Source organism: Panicum hallii, chromosome 7, assembly GCF_002211085.1.
Source record: "Panicum hallii strain FIL2 chromosome 7, PHallii_v3.1, whole genome shotgun sequence".
Lineage (NCBI taxonomy): Eukaryota > Viridiplantae > Streptophyta > Magnoliopsida > Poales > Poaceae > Panicum > Panicum hallii.
Genome location: NC_038048.1, coordinates 30,639,131 through 30,658,595, shown reverse-complemented (window position 1 = coordinate 30,658,595; position 19,465 = coordinate 30,639,131). Strand labels below are relative to the sequence as shown.

General features: G+C 49.2%; 1 protein-coding gene and 1 non-coding gene across 2 annotated transcripts; one reads left to right on the top strand and one right to left on the bottom strand.

The window, feature by feature from the left end:
• Window positions 1–14,555: 14,555 nt before the first annotated feature.
• On the bottom strand, window positions 14,556–15,254 carry LOC112900615. Its single transcript, XM_025969458.1, has 2 exons — window positions 15,054–15,254; window positions 14,556–15,005 (listed from the first exon to the last, which is right to left on the bottom strand). The coding sequence occupies exons 1-2, from the start codon at window positions 15,252–15,254 to the stop codon at window positions 14,556–14,558; spliced, it is 651 nt and encodes a 216-aa protein (XP_025825243.1).
• A 795-nt stretch (window positions 15,255–16,049) lies between these two features.
• Window positions 16,050–16,158, top strand: LOC112901801. The gene has a single exon (XR_003230379.1). It is a non-coding gene; the product is annotated as a small nucleolar RNA R71 (small nucleolar RNA).
• The last annotated feature ends 3,307 nt before the right edge of the window (window positions 16,159–19,465 follow it).

Here is a 19,465-nt window from a genome sequence, read left to right as displayed (position 1 = left end):
TCGTCCGCCTCGCCTTCATTGTACATTTTGACCCTTGGAGACTTCCACATGATATCGGCTGGTAAAATAGCTTCAGATCCATATACGAGGAAGAAAGGTGTTTGTCCTGTGGCTTTGGACGGCTGAGTCCGAAGCCCCCAGACAACATGTGGAAGCTTATGCACCCATTTGCCGCCCTTTTTGCTGTTTTCATCATAAAGTCTCTTCTTGAGGCCGTCAATTATCAAGCCGTTTGCCCTTTCCACTTGTCCATTGGCCCTTGGGTGTGCGACCGAGACATATTTAACTTCGATGCAAGCATTCTCGTAGAACTCCCAGAACTGGTTTGCCGTGAAATTTGATCCCAAGTCCGTGATGATGGTGTTGGGGAAGCCGAAACGGTGCAAAACATCTGAGATGAAGTCGACGACCCGATCTGGCGTGAGCTTGGCTATCGGCTTGTACTCAATCCACTTAGTAAACTTGTCGATAGCCACCAGAACATGGGTGAAACCGCCTGGCGCCGTTGTGAAGGGCCCGATCATGTCGAGGCTCCAACAAGCGAAAGGCCAGGATGGCGGTATGGTGATGAGGCTGTGAGCTGGAACATGAGTTTGTTTGCCGAAGAATTGACAATTTTGGCACCTGCGCACGAGATCCTCCGCGTCGGTCACTGCAGTGGGCCACCAGAAACCAGCCCGGTATGCTTTCCCCACCAGCGTTCTTGAAGCTGCATGATTTCCGCAGACGCCCTCGTGGATCTCCGCAGTATGTCGTAACCATCGTCCTTTGTGACGCACTTCATGAGAACTCCTGACCGAGTGCCGCGCCGGTAGAGCTTTCCGTCGACCAAGATGAAACCCTTGCTTCTGCGCAGGACGCGTGCCGCCTCTGCGCTCCTGGTGTCAATTCCCGCTAGTAGCCTTTGCTCGCGGATGAAGTCAATAAAAGCCTCTCGCCAGTCCTCCCCTAGCATCATAACCTCTCGACCGAGTTGTTGGGGACCCGTGTTGATGGTTACCTGTGGAGAAGACTTGATGGATGGCTACTTGAGCTCCTGGACGAAAACCCCAGGCGGGACCTGCGCACGTGTTGACCCCAATTTGGACAGGATATCCGCACCAACATTGTGCTCCCGCAAAACGTGGTGAACCTCCAAGCTGGAGAATTTGCTCTCCAACTTGCGCACTTCCTGTACATAAGCTTCCATTGTCTCCTTGTTACAGTCCCATTCTTTGTTGACCTATTGAACGACAAGAAGAGAATCGCCATACACAAGTAGTCGCTTGATCCCTAGTGATATCGCCAAACGAAGCCCGTGAAGCAAGGCTTTATACTCGGCTTCATTGTTGGATACCGCCCACAGGATCTGAAGGACATATTTTAATTGTTCACCTCGTGGGGAAATAAGCAGAACACCAGCGCCGCCGCCGTCGAGCTTGAGAGAACCATCAAAGTAAATGGTTCAGTGCTCTGGCTTGTCTACTGGAGTTGGGACTTGATTCTCCCTCCATTCAGCCATGAAGTCGACTAGAGCCTGTGACTTGATTGCAGTGCGTGGCTTGAAGTCGATTGACAAAGCCCCCAGTTCCACTGCCCACTTGGATATGCACCCCGTGGCATCTTGATTATGAAGAATATCCGCCAACGGAAAATCCGTGATCACAGTAATTTTGTACTCGTCGAAGTAATGGCGTAGCTTTCTTGATGTGATTAAGATTGCATATAAAAGCTTTTGAACAGCTGGATACCGTACCTTGGATTTGGAGAGGACCTCGCTGACGAAGTAGACAGGCCTCTGCACTCCAAACGCATGGCTTTCCTCGCTTCGCTCGACTACAATGGCACTACTGACAACATGAGTTATTGCCGCGATGTAAAGTAGTAGATCCTCCCCTGGCAACAGTGCTGTAAGGACCGGAGGTGACTGAAGAGGATGTTTTAGATCCTACAGGGCCCGCTCGGCCACCTCCGTCCATTGGAACTTATCTTGGCATTTCAGGAGCTTGAAGAAAGGTAGTCCCCTCTCCCCGAGTCAGGAGACGAACCTGTTTAGGGCCGCCATACAACCTGTTAACTTCTGCACAACCTTGATTGTGGCCGGGGCCTCCATATCAGTGATGGCCGTGAAATTAACAGGGTTGGCTTCGATGCCCCGGTTGCTAACGATGAACCCGAGCAATTTCCCTGAAGGTACTCCAAAAACGCACTTGGTAGGATTGAGTTTCCACCGAAATCTGCGCAGACTGCTAAATATTTCCTCCAAATCTGCAATCAAGTCGCTGGACTCCCTGGTCTTGATGACTACATCGTCCACATAAGCTTCTACATTCCGGTGCAGCTGATCCACGAAACACATCTGGATCGCACGCTGATAGGTTGCTCCTGCATTCTTCAACCCGAAGGACATGGTTTTGTAGGCATAAGTCCCATTCGCGGTGATGAATGCAGTCTTGATTTGGTCCTCCTCCTTGAGCGCGATCTGATGATAACCTGAGTAACAATCAAGAAAACAAAGAAGGACACAACCGGCCGTCGAATCGACCACTTGGTCAATGCGCGGCAGCCCAAAATGGTCCTTTGGGCAGTGCTTGTTGAGATCAATGTAGTCGACACACATTCTCCATTCATTGTTCTTTTTCTTTACAAGAACGGGATTCGCTACCCACTCTGGATGGATTACTTCTTTAATGAATCCAGCCGCGAGAAGTTTAGCGATCTCTCGTTTAATGGCCTCACGTTTGTCGTGGGCAAACCTTTGCAGGAGTTGCTTTTTAGGCGTAGCCTTCGGGTGTACATTCAAAGCATGCTCGATCAACTCCCTGGGCACCCCTGGCATATCCGCTGGTTTCCACGCGAATATGTCTCGGTTAGCCCGAAGGAAGCTGACGAGCGCGAGTTCCTATTTGTCACCTAAGCCTGCGCCGATGATAGCAGTCTTAGATGAATCTCCCTCTTGAAGCTGGATCGTCTTGAGGGCCACGTCATCAGCCGACTGGATGCTCGACTTGCTGGTCTTCTTGGAGGGAATCTCCAGCCCAGACTGGGAAAGCTGCTGCGCGGCCGCGAGTACTTCTCCCGAAGCATCTGGCACGCGAGTAGTCGAAGCATACTGGATCGCCTCCTGATTGCAGTCGTATGACTTCTTCAAGTCGCCACGGAGGGTGAGCACTCCACTGAGTCCTGGCATCTTAAGAAGCAGATAGACGTAATGCGGCACTGCCATGAACTTGGCGAGTGCCGGACGACCCAGTATGGCGTGGTAAGAAGATTCGAAGTTAGCCACTTCGAATTTGATGAACTCGATACGATAGTTCTCCCACGTGCCGAAGGTGACTGGGAGGACCACCGTACCAAGCGGGTGTGTCGCGTTACATGGAACGATGCCATAAAAGGGGGACTTGCTGGGAACCAGCATATCCTTGAAGTCTAGGCCCATTTTCTTCAGAGTGCTGACGAAAATAAGATTGAGCCCGCTCCCGCCATCGATGAGGACCTTGGTGAGCTTGATCGCCGCCACCACAGGATCCAGGACCAAGGGGAACTTACCGGGCTCCGAAAAGCTCGTCCACTGGTCGTCGCGAGAGAACGAGATGGGGACCTCCGACCAACGGAGTGTCGTTGTACCGCCGGCACAATGGATAAAATCTCCCAGAGAAGCAACTTCTGGTCCCGCCTGGAACCAAAATCCTCATCTCCCCCGAAGATGACATTGACGACCTTCGAGGCGTCTTGAAACTTCGAGTTGCGCCCGTGATCCTCTTGATCATCATCCTCAGGTTCTTTGTCCGCAGGCTTCTTGTTCTTCTTGCCACCACCGGAGTTGCTGAACGTCCTCCGAAGGTGGTAGCAGTCTATGGCGGCATGATTGGCACCTGGGTGCCACGGGCACTTCTTCTGCAGGAGCTTCTCAAACTCCTCCTGCGTCGTCGACTTCTTGCCCCACGAAGGACGATCGATAGCCGCGATGATATCATCTAGCTTTCGTTTCCGGGGTGGACCCGAAAAGTCCGGCTGGCCTTTGTCGTTGCGGCTGTCGTTTGGGCGCCTCAGATTGCTATCTTGACGCCGCGGGAACCGCTCCCGCATCTTCTCCTCCTGTTCGGACCAATCGTGCATCATATCACGAAGGCCCGCAACAGTCTTTGGCCTGTTCCGCCCGAAATCCCTGTAGATGCCCGGGTCGGTGATGCCGTTGTAGAAACAATCGATGATGTCGTCCTCCGAGATGTTCGCGATGGTGGCGCGGACGTCGAAGAAGCGACGTGTAACACCCTAAGGTAATTTCCTTAAATTTTAATGAATTTATTTTGGCTCAAATGAAATTTCCAGGTTTTTCTGAAATTTCTGTGGCATTTAAAGCAATTTATAACACAAGAAAATAAAACTAATTATAAGGTCAACATGTTTGTGCATTCATGCTGGAGCATTATTTTTCTTGTGTTGAGCTTGTAGGGTTTGAATTCAAATTTATTTGAATTCAAATAGTTTTGTTTGAATGTTTGAGTGTAGAAAAAGAAAAAGGAAAGAAGAAAAGGAGAAGAAGAAGGAGAGAAAACAACCCTAACCCTTGGCCCAGCCCAGCTCTCTTTTCCCTCTCCTTCTCCCGTATGGGCCACGTCGGCCCACTCACCCCTTCCCTCTCGGGCCCCCAGCTCTCCCTTTCCCCAACCTCTTCCCGCGGCCCAACCCGAGCTTCTTTTCCTTTTCCTCTTCTCTCGCGCTCAGCCGGCCTGGCCCACGGGCGCTCGCCTCTCTCCGCTCTCCCTCTCTCTACCTGGGCTGCGACACCTCGCTCTGGCCCAAACAAAAAAAAACTCCTGCGCGCAGCAAGCCCCGCCGGCCCGTCCCCGCTCCCTCTCACCCCTCCTCCGCTCACTGGCAGGCGGGACCCGCATGTCGGGACCGTCTTCTCCCCGAGCCAGGCTCAGATCCGAGGCCGAGCCCGGCCAGGCGTCCGACCGCACCGCGTCCGCCCGACCCGCACGTCGAGGCCTGAACCAGACCTATTTAAGGCGACGCCTGCACCTAGGGTTCCCCAAGTCGCCGCCATACCCCCCGCACGCCTAACCCGAGCCACTAATCGCGCTGCCGCCGCCGGTGCCGCGGGCCGCCGCCGTGCTGTCTTTCCACCGCTCTCTGCCGTTGCTCGGGCACCGTGGGGATTCCCCGGTGGGGTAAGGTCGCTCACTCGCCTCACTTCTCCCTCGGCCTCGTTTCCCCGCAGCCGCGCGGGCTCGCCGGAACTCCCGAGCCACGGGCCGCCGCCGCCCGGTCGCCACGGCCAAGTTGGCCGTCCCTCTCTCCCCCAAAACGATTCCCCGTGCGCTCCTCTGTCTTCTCGACCTGATCCCGTCTCAAACCAACCACGGGAGCGCGGGATCGCATGTCCTCCGGCGAAGCGCCGCCGCCCTCCTCTGCGTCCAGTCTCTGCCGCTGCTGGAGCTCCGGCTGGGGATCTTATCCACCGCCAGATCCTTTCCTCAGCCGATAGATTTAGATCCGACGGCCGTGATCAACCCAGCCCAGTCAACCGAGATCTATACCGGTCAGCTGTGCGTTTCTTTTGCAGTTTAGCCCTTAACGTTTTCGGGAATCAACCCGCGCTCCTGCGTAGTTCAAAAGAAATTGCTGCGAGGTCCTGTTTTATTCGTTTAAGCCCCTGAACTTCCTGGAATTAGTGGCCGCAGTCCATGTCTTGTGTTTTCACGCGCTAGCCCCTGAGTCTATGCTTTAATTATGTTTAGGTCCCCAGTTTTCGCACAGAACCCCCTGGAAGTTCTGTTTTCCTCGCAAATAGGTCCCTGGATCTTGTTTCAAGCGTAGTTTTCGCGTCTTAGCTCTGTTTTAGGTGTTCTTTATATCCACGCGATCGTTGTAACGCGTAGAATAGCTTTAGACCTGTTTTATGTGCTGTTCTATTGTGTGATGTACTGTTTCTTATATTTTGCTATTATTTGCATGTGTGTGCATGTGTGGCCCATGTATTGCTGTTACGATCGTGAATAGACGTCGAGCCATCGGAGCAGTACCAGGAGCAGCCATCTTCCGAGCAGTTCGAGCAGCAGCCGGGAGAGTACGAGGAAGGCAAGTATAACATGAACCTCTTATCACTTTTTAATACAATTTCATACTGCATTTTAATACTGTATGCCTATAAGGATTTCCTAGCCACTTTTATCCCGTATATTATACCTTGGGTTGCATTTTGGTTAGTTGTGCTAGGTGCTGCGCTCTCACATATTATGGTCCTTTTAAATTAATTTGATTAATGGTTATATGCAACTTAATCATGCGAGTGGCTCTCTGTGCTGTGTGCTTGAGTGGCTCACATCTCCTTAAAATATGTTTTTGTTAGAAACTTGGTTTAGGGGGGCCAGCACGGTGCTTAGTGCTTGGTTGGCTACTCTCCATAAGGACTGGTTCATAGAGCGACAACCTGGGACAACCGCGCAACCACAAGACTGGAATGGGACGGTCTTGACTTACTAATTAGGTCGTGTTGGTTCGGGAGTAACTTACTTGCGTGGGCAAGAGGGGTGGTAAGCTTCAATGGTTCCTGCTCCTCCGGCTTGGTCTGTGCTGTGTGTCTTGTACCCCCGGAGGTGGGCCCCATCGTCGCTGATCCAGAATCCTTAGCGGTTACACCTTACCAACGTGGTCCTTTGTAACGGTCTCGTAGTGTGCTTGCTAGCCATCTCACCTAGGGAAGTGTGATGAACAACTAGCGTAGCTCACGACTTGTGGGTAAAGTTGTGCAACCTCTCGAGAGTATAAAACTGATATATCAGCTGTGCTCACGGTCATGAGCGGCCCAGATCCTCCTTTTGATTAGTGGGGTTATCAACCTTTGATTAGAGAGATTCCACGGGTGGTTGTGGTTTGGATGGTTCTCAGTAGTTCTTAGTTAATACTGATTAATTTCTTATGCAATTGGGTTATGGTAATTCATCCACTTGTAGTAATTAGCTTTAATAAAATTTGCCAAGACTAAAAGCTAATGCAGTTGAGTCAGCTAGCCTAGAGCCTCATAGTCTGTGTTATACTTGTTGAGTACTAGTTTGTACTCACACTTGCCTCTCTACTCTTCTATTCTATTTCGGATATCTTCGACTGCTGCTCAGTGCCCGGCAACGTGGAGGACTACGTTAGCGGCTTCGACGACTTCTAGGCGTTTGTCTCCCAGTCGACGTCCCTGTGGCGCCCAGCTCTTCATGTATTCATTTTACGCTTCCACATTCCTTGAACTGATTCTTGATTCAGTTGTAATAAAGATATTCATTTTATAATTTATACGCTTTTATTCGTGACATGTGTTGTGATATCTTGATAATCTGTTGTATATATGCGTGACTTGATCCTGGCGCATATATGATTGCTCGATTTATGTTCTTATAAATCGGGTGTAACACTGCACGAGCAATCGCTCCCTGGAAGTTGTCGATGAAGACCTTCTTGAGGCGCTCCCAGGAGTCGATTGAGTTGTTGCTGAGACTTTCCAACCAAGTGAGCAGCGCAGGGTCCAAAGCCATCGGGAAGTAGACGACTTTGGTGATATTCGACCCCCCTGCGACCTCAATGGCCGTGGAGTAGCAACGGAGCCACTGCTGAGGGGCTTGCTTGCCGTTGTACTTGGTGATGCCGATCAGTTTGAAGCCCTCCGGGTACTTGTAGCTGCTAAAACGTGCAGAAAAAGCAGGGAATTGGTCGCTACAGTCAGTACCTTCAGTTTTGACTTCTTCGCGGACCTTGCGCATGGAGGAGATCACGGTCCGCACGTCGCGACCTTCATTGATGTGTTGGCGCAGGTCCTCTGGAGGAAGTCGATGATTGGCCTGCCGCGGATGACCCCCTGGTGGTGGCTGCTGCCTCCCGCCAGGGGCCTGGCTTCCGCGAGCGTTGTCGTTGCTGAGCTGGTGTCGAGGACGGCCGCCGGCCGTTCCGCTGTGAGCCTGACTCCGACTCTCGCCCATGCGCTCCTCCCTGATGGTGGACGCCGGGTTGTGCTGATCCAGCTGGATCCAGGCCCTCTGCGCATAAAGGAGCGCTTGACGCACTTCCGGATCATGACTGCGCTCGAGGATGGCCATCACCCTGGCGATGTTGGCCACCAGAGTCCTAAAACCCCGTTCGCTTACGGCGGCGAACCCAGGGTCAAGCTTGCGGTTCGTAGATCGCCTACGCTCATTGGCCCTCCTCCGCCGGATTGTGCGGGCCCTGTTCCTAGCCCGCCGCGCCTCACGATCGGCATCGTTCTCGTCGCTGGCGTTGGCCGTGATCTCATCTTCGGAGACCGCTTCGAAGTTGATGATGGGAAGATCCCCATCGTTGTCGCCTTCTTCCGCCATTAGCACCTGGCGGGAGGAGAGCTTTCATCAACTAGTTCAGTCAACCCCTCCGCCGCGGTAGCCAATGGCCTGCTCTCTTGAAAGGGCAAGGGCTCGAGATGAGCCACAAGTCGACCCTCTGCCTCGAGTAGATCGGAGAACATCATGCCCTTCCAATGCACGATGCGCCCCTCCGGCAAAGAGGTGATCACCAGATTGCTGGTGCCAGAACAACCCGAAGCCCCCCGACACGCGGTGGCTTCTGGCTCGCCATCCTGGAGCAGAAAGTCCAGGTCCTTCTCTAGCGTGGAGAGGAACCCAGAGATGTTGGCCTCCTGACGATCAGTGGCCGGCTTGCATAAACCGAATTGGGACCGGCTATGCAGATCCTTGGATTGGAATGAGTCCAACCCAGGGGAAGTTGCCGCAACACTAGAAGAAGTCGAGCTTGGAGCAGGCTCCATCTCGATCCCTGTTGCAGAAGCATGGAGCGGCAAGTTGTCGAGCCCGTCGATGAACTTGTCGAGGTCGTTGCAGGAATCCGCAGCGGAAATCTTTGGCCTCATGTCGACGAGGAATCGCTAAAAATTGCCCACACCGTCTGCGACGCAGACCCACGAGCCAAAAATGAATGTCGATCCCTGAGAGGGAACTGACCTGGAGAATTTGAAAGTTGCCATCGAGCTCGCCGATGGATCTTCGACGCGTCCCCCTACCTAGCGCGCCAGCTGTCGGTGTTTAACCGGCTGCCCACCGAGGGATATACCCAAGGTGGTAAGTTTTGGGTGAGGAGACGCCGAGATCAGGAACTCGAAGGTGCAAGGAACACAAAGCTTAGACAGGTTCGGGCCGCAAGACGCGTAACACCCTACGTCCTGTATGGTGGTTTTGTATTGCCTTTAGTATTGAATGACCTAATGATCTTCTGTTTTGAGGGGGGTCCCTGTCCTCCCTTATATATCCGAGAGGCCAGGGTTACAAAGATACTAACCAACACCAGCTGGGGAATCGTACCAGAACATATCTCGAGTAGATTCCATCTGTATTGGTTAGCTCTATCTCCTATTTAAACGGGATAAATAAGAGATAAATGATATGAATAAGAGATAAGACGGATTTAATCCCTTAGACCTCCTTAAACTACGTTACGTACCCAGTCCCGTGGCCCCGGGTCTGACACAAGGTTCGATTAACAACTTCAGTTTGACCATCAGTTTGGGGATGACAAGTGGTAGAAAATAGAAGCTTAGTTCCCAATTGTGCCCGTAAAGTTCTCCAAAAGTGGCTAAGAAATTTGGCATCACGATCAGAAACAATTGTGTTTGGCACACCATGCAAACAAATAATTTCTCGAAAGAACAAATCAGCAACATGTGTAGCATCATTAGTTTTATGACATGGAATAAAGTGTGCCATCTTAGAAAATCTATCCACAACCACAAAAACGCTATCACATTCCTTCCTAGTTCTAGGCAATCCCAACACAAAATTCATAGAAATATCCTCCCAAGGAGCACTAGGAACTGCAAAGGCATATACAAACCATGCGGATTTAAACATGACTTAGCTTTTTGACATGTAGTGCAGCGTGCAACAAATCACTCCACATCTCTTCTTATTTTTGGCCAAAAGAAATGACCAGCAAGTACATCCTCTGTCTTCTTTGCTCCAAAATGCCCCATCAAGCCACCTCCATGCGCTTCCTGTAATAACAACAAACGAACGGAGCTAGCTGGAATGCATAGCTTGTTAGCTCGAAACACAAACCCATCATTGACAATGAATTTGTTTCATGCTTTTCCATCCTTACAATGCAGCAAGACATCCTTAAAATCAGCATCATTCACATATTGTGTTTTAATTGTGTACAAACCAAAAATCTTGCAATCAAGTTGTGTCAACAAAGTATATCACCTATACAAAGCATCAGCAATGACGTTCTCTTTCCCTTTCTTGTGTTTGATGACATAAGGAAAAGATTCAATAAATTCAACCCACTTAGCATGTCAACAGTTCAGTTTTCCTTGACTATGAATATGTTTCAAAGATTCATGATCAGAATGGATAACAAACTCTTTGGGCCACAAATAATGCTGTCATGTTTCCAATGTGCGCACAAGAGCATACAATTTCTTGTCATAAGTAGAGTAATTCAGAACAGGTCCACTTAATTTCTTACTAAAATATGCAACAGGTTTACCATCTTGTAACAAAATACCACCGAGAGCGTAATACCCTGCATCCTGTGTGGTGGTTTGTATTGCCTTAGGTGTTGATATTTTTCGAGGGGGTCCCTGCTCTCCCTTTTATAGTCTGGGGGGACAGGGTTATATGGAAATCCTAACAAGATACGAGCTTAGGAGTCCTACCCGAGTGCTACTCGGGTAGTTTCCTTCTATTCCGACTAGTCCTACTCTGGTACAAGTAGTTACAACTAATGTAGGACGTGGGCCATGTCTCATCCCTTATTCTAGAATATGTATGCCATGTGCGCACACACGTGGCCCCGAGTCTGATAGGTTTGTCTAGCGAATGTGGATGTTAATACCTAGAGTAGGTGATTGATGCACCAGACATTTTGGGGCTAGCAAAACAATGGGTACGATAGGAGAAAGATCGGTAGATGACAAGTACCTTCCTCGAACGGACTCACCATTCAGCAAAGCTCAAAACAATTCAAGATAGCATATGATAGTTCAGATAGTAAAATATTATAGCTCTGGATAGGACATGTAAACCAAAGGGGAAACCTTCACCATGATTCTTTTTCAAGAAATTCTAAGAGGTTCCTTACTAGAGCATGCAATTTTATTCTCATTCCAACTATCTCAATCCTCACAACAACTTAGACTTAGAAGTCAAGCTCATGCTCCCACAAACTCATGATTTTCAATGATAACAATAATGATAACAATAACCAAGTGCCAACAAATTCAAGTACTAGGAGAGTAAAAAGCTGTAAACAAGGCACTTGCAGAGTATGAATAGAGCAACTATTCATCATTTCCAAGATAAGAGCTTACACGGATTTCTACACAAACAAGTTGGGAGTTCTTTTATTCAAAGCATGAAATATTTTTTGGGGGTTTTTTGAACATAAGACTCTAATACTGTAATTTATATTTTTATTATTTTTTTATTTACAACTAAGGCATGGCAACTCTTGAAATGGACGGGTCGGATGACTTACTTGGATACACCTCCAAGCTTAGATGAAGCTCAGTTCTACTAGTTGGGGTCGTGCTGCTGCTGATCGGGGTAGTAGTGGTGCTGGTCGGGGTAGTAGTGCTGCTGCTGGTTAGGACTGAGGCCTACATGGGTGAAAACACCGGAGAGGTCGTAGTGCATGGCCGAGGTCATCCCCCAGTTTTGCAGTGTAAGCTCGGTGTTGTGTGCAAGGTCCTGGCTGATCTGATCCTGCTGCTGGGCCAGAGCGTTGACTTGGGTTGTGAGGTTCATGATCCCCCGCATGATCGGGTTCTCATAACCATAACGTGCCGAAGCTGATGGTCCTACCTGTGGTCCATAAGAACTCTCATACCTAGGGTGTAGTAGAATCCCTGCCTAGTGCCGTACCCTGTGCTGCCTCCGGCGGCGGTGCAGCCACCTTGAGTATAATGCTCATAGGTGTCCTCGAAGCTCATGTGTGTTGTAGACGGTCTGGCCTGCTGGGAAGTGTCTGCCTAGGGCTGCAGCTACGATGGTTCTGCCTGATCTTGCTGGGTGCTGCGTCATGCCCGGCCTCGTGTTACTGGACCAGCAACACTATGGCAGGCCGGCTCCTTCTTCTCCATCTGTAGAGTTAGTCGCTTGACCGAGTAGAGAGAGAGCTCGAGCATGGGAGCTCGATTTCTCTATCGTACTCGGGATAACACATGAAGAGAGAGTTTTCCGGCCCCACACGCATCAGATGTCCCCTCACAAAATGCTCTAGGCCAATTTGGAGTTGGTACGCTTCCGTCAAGGCAAGTAGGTGACCTGAGCATTCTCCAATGCACCGACATGTGCAGCAATGAGTGTAACCAGAGAGGTTATGTCGATGGGGCCTCTGCCCGCGATCATCTTCTGCCAGTGAGCTAGCATGCTCATGACGGGAGAGTACCTCACCTTGTGGGCCATAGCAAAGAGACACTACAGCTCGGGAGAGCTACAGAGGCGCAGATCGGAGTGCTGGTGCACAACCATGCAAAGTCACTTTGCTAGCAGCCTAAGCGTGGGGCTATAGATTTGACACTATACTATTCTTGCTGCTAACAGGTTCTTCAGAAATTGAGTTCCACCAGGTGGTACGGTCATATTGATGATCTTTAGTGAGGGCATCAGGATCTACTAGGCACTTCTTATTAAAACCAAGCGCTACGCTAAGCTCTTTCACTGTTAACTCATATTGTTCATTAAAGAAATGAAAATATATTTTAGTTGTTTTGCCCATTTCTTCAATGCTAAGAGACATGAGGAATTATGTGGATAGGAGATGCGAACTTGCCTCTGTGATGTCGGTGAAGTCCTCCCAACCGGCATATGCGAAAACGGGGTTCATGTCTTGCTTCAAGCCCGTCTTGATGAGGAAGAGGGGCTCAAAGATCTTGACGTGGCTGAAACTCTGCTTCTTCAACAGTTCTAGTGCCTCCCGCTCGTAATCGTTCCGAATCACGATCTGTTCGATCATTTCCAGGATATGAATACGGATGTCGACGCGGCTCCTGGGCACTGCGGGAGTTATGTCCTCCTCGAAAATACTAGTTCGGCGGCTAGAGTCCACCGACATCTCATCCCGGAAGGATGCCGAATTCCACGAGTGCCTGGAGGAACTGGCGGAGCTGATCTTCTTGAGCATCTTCTTGAAGAGGTTTCACATGCTGCCTGCAAAAGATTAGTGCACGAATACCCGAAGGACTAACAAGAAAGATTAGTCGGTCGTTAGTCGTCCTTACTAACTTATTCAAGCATGCCACAATTTTATTCAAGAAGGGAAATATTTTTCTGTTTTCTTATTTAATGATGATTACTAACTTACTAATTGTTTCTGATTAGTACTAACCTTGATCAGTAATAATCCCTAGCTACTGATTTTTTGTGTGTGTGTGGGTGAGCTAGCACTAAGACACTTCACTTAACTAGCTCAAAGAGCTTGATTAAGCAAAGATGATTAGGAGAGGAAGAAGGGATCTCATACTCAGAGAGGTGCTTGTGTACTTGAGCTGGTGGTGCCAGGATGAACGTCGCGGGCTGCGGTTTTTATAGGCGCTCGACGGAGAGAGGCCGGCCGGCCTGGGTCAGGCTGGTCGACCTGAGGACGGCAACTAGCACACCACGGCGACCCCCTATGCGTAGACCTGCAAGTGCTCGTGCTCCGGTTGGTGGCAATGTGATGGCAACGGCGAAGGAGAGGCCGGCCGGCTTGCATGGGGCCGAACGGCTGCTGCTGCAGTGTCACGGGCACTCATTTTTTTGGCATGCTCTCTGCCCATCATCGTTCATCCCTGCAAGCACACTCAAGCCACTCAAATCCACGACGGGACATGAGCGGCGAGGAAATGGCCGGAGCCAAATGACTTGCACATGCATGATGATGGGCGCAATGCCCACTCAGTTCTGCTCCTGCACGTTAGTGCTTCTCCTGCAAGCTGCACCCTGACCAAAGGATGACAAGTAGGGCCAGCCGGCCAGCAATTTGGCCGAAACTTTTTGATCTTTTTTATGCAGTGCAATTGAAATAAAAGTTTGAAATTTAAAAATGCACTTTGCAGAAATTTAAACCGTCCATGATGTGGTTAGAAAAACATTATGCAAGGAAATAAACTATCCTATATGCAAATGCAAGAATAGATAACTACCATCTTATCTCATGGCGAGAGCTCGGGTTTTGAGTCCTGAGCGGGACTCTCCTTACCTTTGGTTTGATTGTCGTCGCCGGATGCAGATGTCGTCGGTGTTGACACTTTCTTTTGCCACATCTTTCTTGTGGGCTTGCTTGTTTTGATCTCTTTCCGTTCGAGCTCTAGAAATTTCTTATGCTGGATTCTTCGCTTTGCGTTCCGTTGGTTATGCACCTTGATCTCCTCTTGAATTCGAAGATTTTCCACAAATTCAATGAGGGCTTTGTTGGATGGGGTTGATAGCTTCTCCGGCTCTTTCTCGAACTTCTTCAGTTGAATGTCTTGACCTGGGCACATTATTCGACCTTCGGTCTGAAGGCGAACCTCTTTCTGCCCATTGATGTTGAGCTGAATTTCTCCAGCTCCCACATCAATGTGTGTATGCCATGCTCAAGAACGGCCTTCCCAATATGAGAGGGGTCTTGGTGTCGACTTCCATGTGAAGAACAACAAAATCAACAGGGATGAAGAAATTCCATATTTGCACCGGAATATTCTCGACGATTCCCACGAGGTAACGAACTGATTTGTCCGCTAGCTTCAAGCACATGGTAGTAGGAGCAAGCGTATGATGGTTAAGTTTATCATAAACTACCTTTGGCATGACGCTGACGCTTGCCCCCAGATCATAAAGAGCGTGCTTAAAGTGTTGAGCTCCGATTGAACATGTGATGGTGGGGCATCTTGGGTCCTTCTTTTTCTCCGGGAAAGGATCAAGTATAGCTACGCTACACTCCTCCGTAAGCTGCACGCCCTCGGTGGTCGGCAGGCACCTCTTGTTTCCAAGGATATCCTTAAGATACTTGGCGTACGTGGGAACCTGCATAGCATCAAGAAGCGGTATGTTGACATAAAGCTTTTTAATTACCGCGACGAACTTGCCAAATTGCTCATCGGCCACCGGCCACCTTCTCCATTCCGGAAATGGTAAGGTGGTTGTATCGTGGTACTCTCGAGAAGCCCTAGGGACTTCCTTAGTTTCTTCTAGGGTAGCAGTGGTGTTGGATTCATCGGCCTCCCCCTGCACTTCATCTTCAGCATCGGTATTTAAACGGTTGCGGTCATCCATCGTGTACTTGCATCCTATGGATTGGGTGGATCCTGCGTGGACTTTCCAACCCACGTAGTCACCGCATTCACACTTTCCTTCAGATTTACTTCTGGTTGCCGAGGTAGCTTTCCCTCATTATGGTTAGGGCAAGATGAGGCTAGCTGAGCCACTTGAGTTTCTATCATTTTAATAAAACTCAGCCAATTTTTAATAATAGAGTTAAAGCTCTCCATTTGTGCAGCTAGAGGCTCCAAAATTTTCTCATTAGCTTGAAACTTCTTACTAATATTATCATTAATTTGTTTCTGGCCATACACTAAGTCCTTAAGTGAGGACTGAAAACTGTTATTAAAGTGGTTACCTTGCTGTTGCCGAAGGGGAGGTTGGGCTTGGAGTTCCAACCTTGCTGAGGATGGTAACCTGAGTTATTGGGATTGTTATTCCCAATGAAATCCACAACCTTTTGAGTCAACGGGCAAGTGTTGCCCGAGTGCCCAGTATTGCCACATGTCTCACATGTGATCCGAGATCCATAATCTGGTTGACCTCCTAGTGTGGAGATTCCAGATTTTTCATGAGAAGTTCCATCTTGGCTGCCAGCATATCTTCTACACCATCAATCTGGTGCACTCCTTTAGCACATGACAGCTGCCTATCTCCCTTCCAACTGTGGTTGGAGGCAATCTTGTCACGAGCACCTTAGCTCTTGCAACGTCGAGAGAGAGGAATGCTCCTCCCACTGTTGCGTCTATGTGGTCTTGTGCTCGCTGGCTAAGGCTATAGAAGAAGTTCTGAATGATCAGCCACTCCTCCATGCCGTGGTGCGGGCATGCTGTAATGTATTCCTAGAGATGTTGCCAGGCTTCCGAGATTGTCTCATCCTGGAGTTGTTGAAAACTGGAAATCCTATTCCGAAGAGCATTGGTTTTGCCCACCGGAAAGTACTTGGCCAGGAATGCATTAGAACATGCATCCCATGTGGTGAATGCATCCTTATTGGTGTAGAACCATATCTTTGCTTTCCCAAGCAGAGAGAATGGAAATAGATGAAGATGAATGTTATCCATTGTAGTGACTTTTTGGTTGATTGTGCTGCTCACTTCCAGGAAGTTCTGAAGATGAGCGTTGGCATCCTCCGATGCCTTACCACAAAAGGGACTTGCTTGGACCATGTTGACAAGCCCAGTCTTCAACTCAAAGCCTTCATTGCCTTGGTCGGTGTTCAGTCTAGTAGGGATATGGCTGCTGGACGGGGCTGAGAACTGACGGAGTGTCTTCTGAGCCATGGGTGATGAAGCTGGTGTTGTCAAACCTTGGCCTAAGGAAAGTTTCTTTTGAGGTGGGATGACTCTTCGTCGGATAATTCTCCCAATTTTTTCTAGATTCGGGTTGAAGTTATATGGTAGATCGAAACCGGTCATACACTGCTCTGCATATATCAAAAAGACAAAGTGAGCAATGGTAAGCCCGCTAAAATTAGCAGCGATAAATCAGTAAATTTTATCAAAGTATTCAACGATATCTTTAGCCAATAGCTTTCCCAGCAACGACATCAGAAATGCTTGTTGGTGTTTCTTATGCCTAATAGAATATGTATTCCGTAAGCGCACAGAATCATCGTTGTAGCACTTCACCTTGGAGTATTCCAGGGTATCATAAATTTCCTCGAGGAAGCACTATGGTTTAAAGAGTATCAAAGAAGCGAATGATAAACTTTACCAGAGTTATCAACCAACTAACTTAGTGGGGGTAAGCCGGATATGATAAGGTAAGATAATGGGCAAGTATTGACCGTCTGGAGACTCTAAACCTTAGAGTGATAAGCAGCTGTGAGGACAACGATCGAGAAAGACTCATAAAACACTTCTAAACTAACAAGCTAGCCTCACTAGATTAAACGTTGCTTCTAACTTGTTATCAGGAACCAAGAGCTTACTTCGGCTGCCAGAGAGAGGAAGGACTGCAGAAAGGGGTGGGAGGGGAGTCCAACGGCAAACAGCAACTACTGCTATTAAAACACCCGAACCTGGTGGACTACGAGGGACGGACTGGGCTGTCACCACTTGCCACCTACCACACTGTTCTGTGGGGTGGAACACACTTTCTATCTAACACTAAGCCAGACACCACGTCTGCACTCGATATTAGGATTTCTCTTGTGGCTAACAAGAGAAATCCTCCTCAACCTAGGAAACTAACTTGAGCCCCCTAGTCTGGGCGAGAAAACCCGCGAGGTAAGATCCTGATAAATAAGAAAGATAACAAAGCCTAAGTTAGAGGAAAGGACTTCAGCACACAAGCTGGATAACTTGGAAAGATAAATAAATATGGAAAGTAAAGGATGACTCGAAAAGTAAAGAAGATAAATTATATTGATAAAATGTCAAAGGGAAAGATACAAGAGCTATACCAGACTTCCGATGATGACTCCGGAATTCCGAGACAAGCTCGACTCGACTCTAACTCCCAGACTACTAAACCAAACTCCTTGGTGTGTCTTTACAAGCTGTGATGCCCCTCTATTTATTGTGTGGAGGAGCTGAGGAGGACGTCGGTAAAACGGTTGTGACAGTTGTGTGAATCCTAAGTCGGTCGGCCTCATCCAGGCCAGCCAGCATGGGATGGTGGCCGCATGGCACCGCCCTTCTCCTGGATGGTCTTGATGCGCTTCTGGTGTCAGTGGAGGTGGCGTTTGTCCGAAGCAAAGCAATTGGAGGCCGGCCGACCTGGTCAAGGCTAGTCAACCTGACTCTAGCACCTCTCGTCTCTCCATTGCACCGACTTCATGATCAACGCTTGCATGTCATCCAAGGAGGCGGTTTTCAGATGTTTGCCCGAGTCTTGCATGCAGTTGGGCCCTTTAATCCATGGTGAGTGCCTTTTGGGTCATTGGATCAAACCATCTTTAAGTGCACGGCTCAGGATTAGTTTGAGTGTGTTTCCTTCGCCCTAGATCAATGGCGTGGTCAATCGTGGAGGTGCCAGGCCAGCCGGCCTAAGGGAGGCCCGTCAGCCCGGGTTTTCACCCATTTTGCCTGAAATTTATGCCACGTACTCCTGCAATCATAACTCATCCAACACTTGTGGAACTTTATTAGTTTAAATAAAATATGTATGGAACATGGTGCAAAGCTCTATTTATTCCGAGAAGTTGACGGACAAAGTGGGATTCAATGGCCATCAATAGAAACATGGACTCGTCCCAAAGTTAATGGAGGTAAAAATGACTTTATCCTTTATATATTTCAAATTCAACTCTTGAATTTTTCATAACTTAGGCCCCGTTTGTTTCAGCTTATAGTTGATTTTGAAGGCTCGATTTTGAGAAATCCAAAAGTCAAATGACTCTCAGAATCTAGAATCGAGAATCAAAATCAGGTGGATTCTCGATTCTGGGGTCATCTGATTTTTGGATTTCCTAAAATCGAGTTTTCAAAATCGGCCATAAGCTGAAACAAACGGGACCTTAGATAAGTGCTTTACCAATATACGTAGTGTAGTAAATAAATAAATGGAGTTTAGCCTCTTCTGCTTACTATGACTAGTTATTTCAGTTTTCTATTGGCTGCTTTAACTATAACTGAGGGGTCCAGGGACCTAGGGTCCCCAGCGGGCTCACTTCCTGTTGGCACTCTGGATGGTCTACGACCACGCGTGGATCAAACGGGCGCCCTCTTGGGCCGTGACTTTCTCCAGACCTCCAGCCCACAGTGCCAACCGGCCGGCCGGTCAGCTGGAGCCTCTGCCCGCGTCCCCGACCGAGGGGACGACCAAGGCCTAGGTCCGTACTATGGTCCCGACCTAAGACGTCAACCGAACTCCGCCATGCACGTGTCACTTTCCCTGACTAACAAGGTCGGGGGCTGACCGGGCCACGCACACTGACCGTCCCCGGGGCTAGGTGCTAACTTGCCGTACAGGCCAACCACTCCCTCCACGGGGGTTACAGTCCCCTCTGTTGCCACAGTGGGGGGATACTATTCCACCTGCCCATCCTCACGAAGGGACAGGACGCAACATCATCATGACATGGTGGACACGCCTCCACCACAAGAAAGTGACGGGGCGTAGTGCCAGGGACAGAGCATGACTACCGTACCGTACTTATCGTTGCACGCTCCCCCCCCCCCAACCTAAAAGTGTGCTAATGGATCCCGATTCGGGAACCCGACCGACCGAGTTCGAAGGCTGGTCCATGGAGGACTCGAGGCCGCCTCGCATCAAATTGA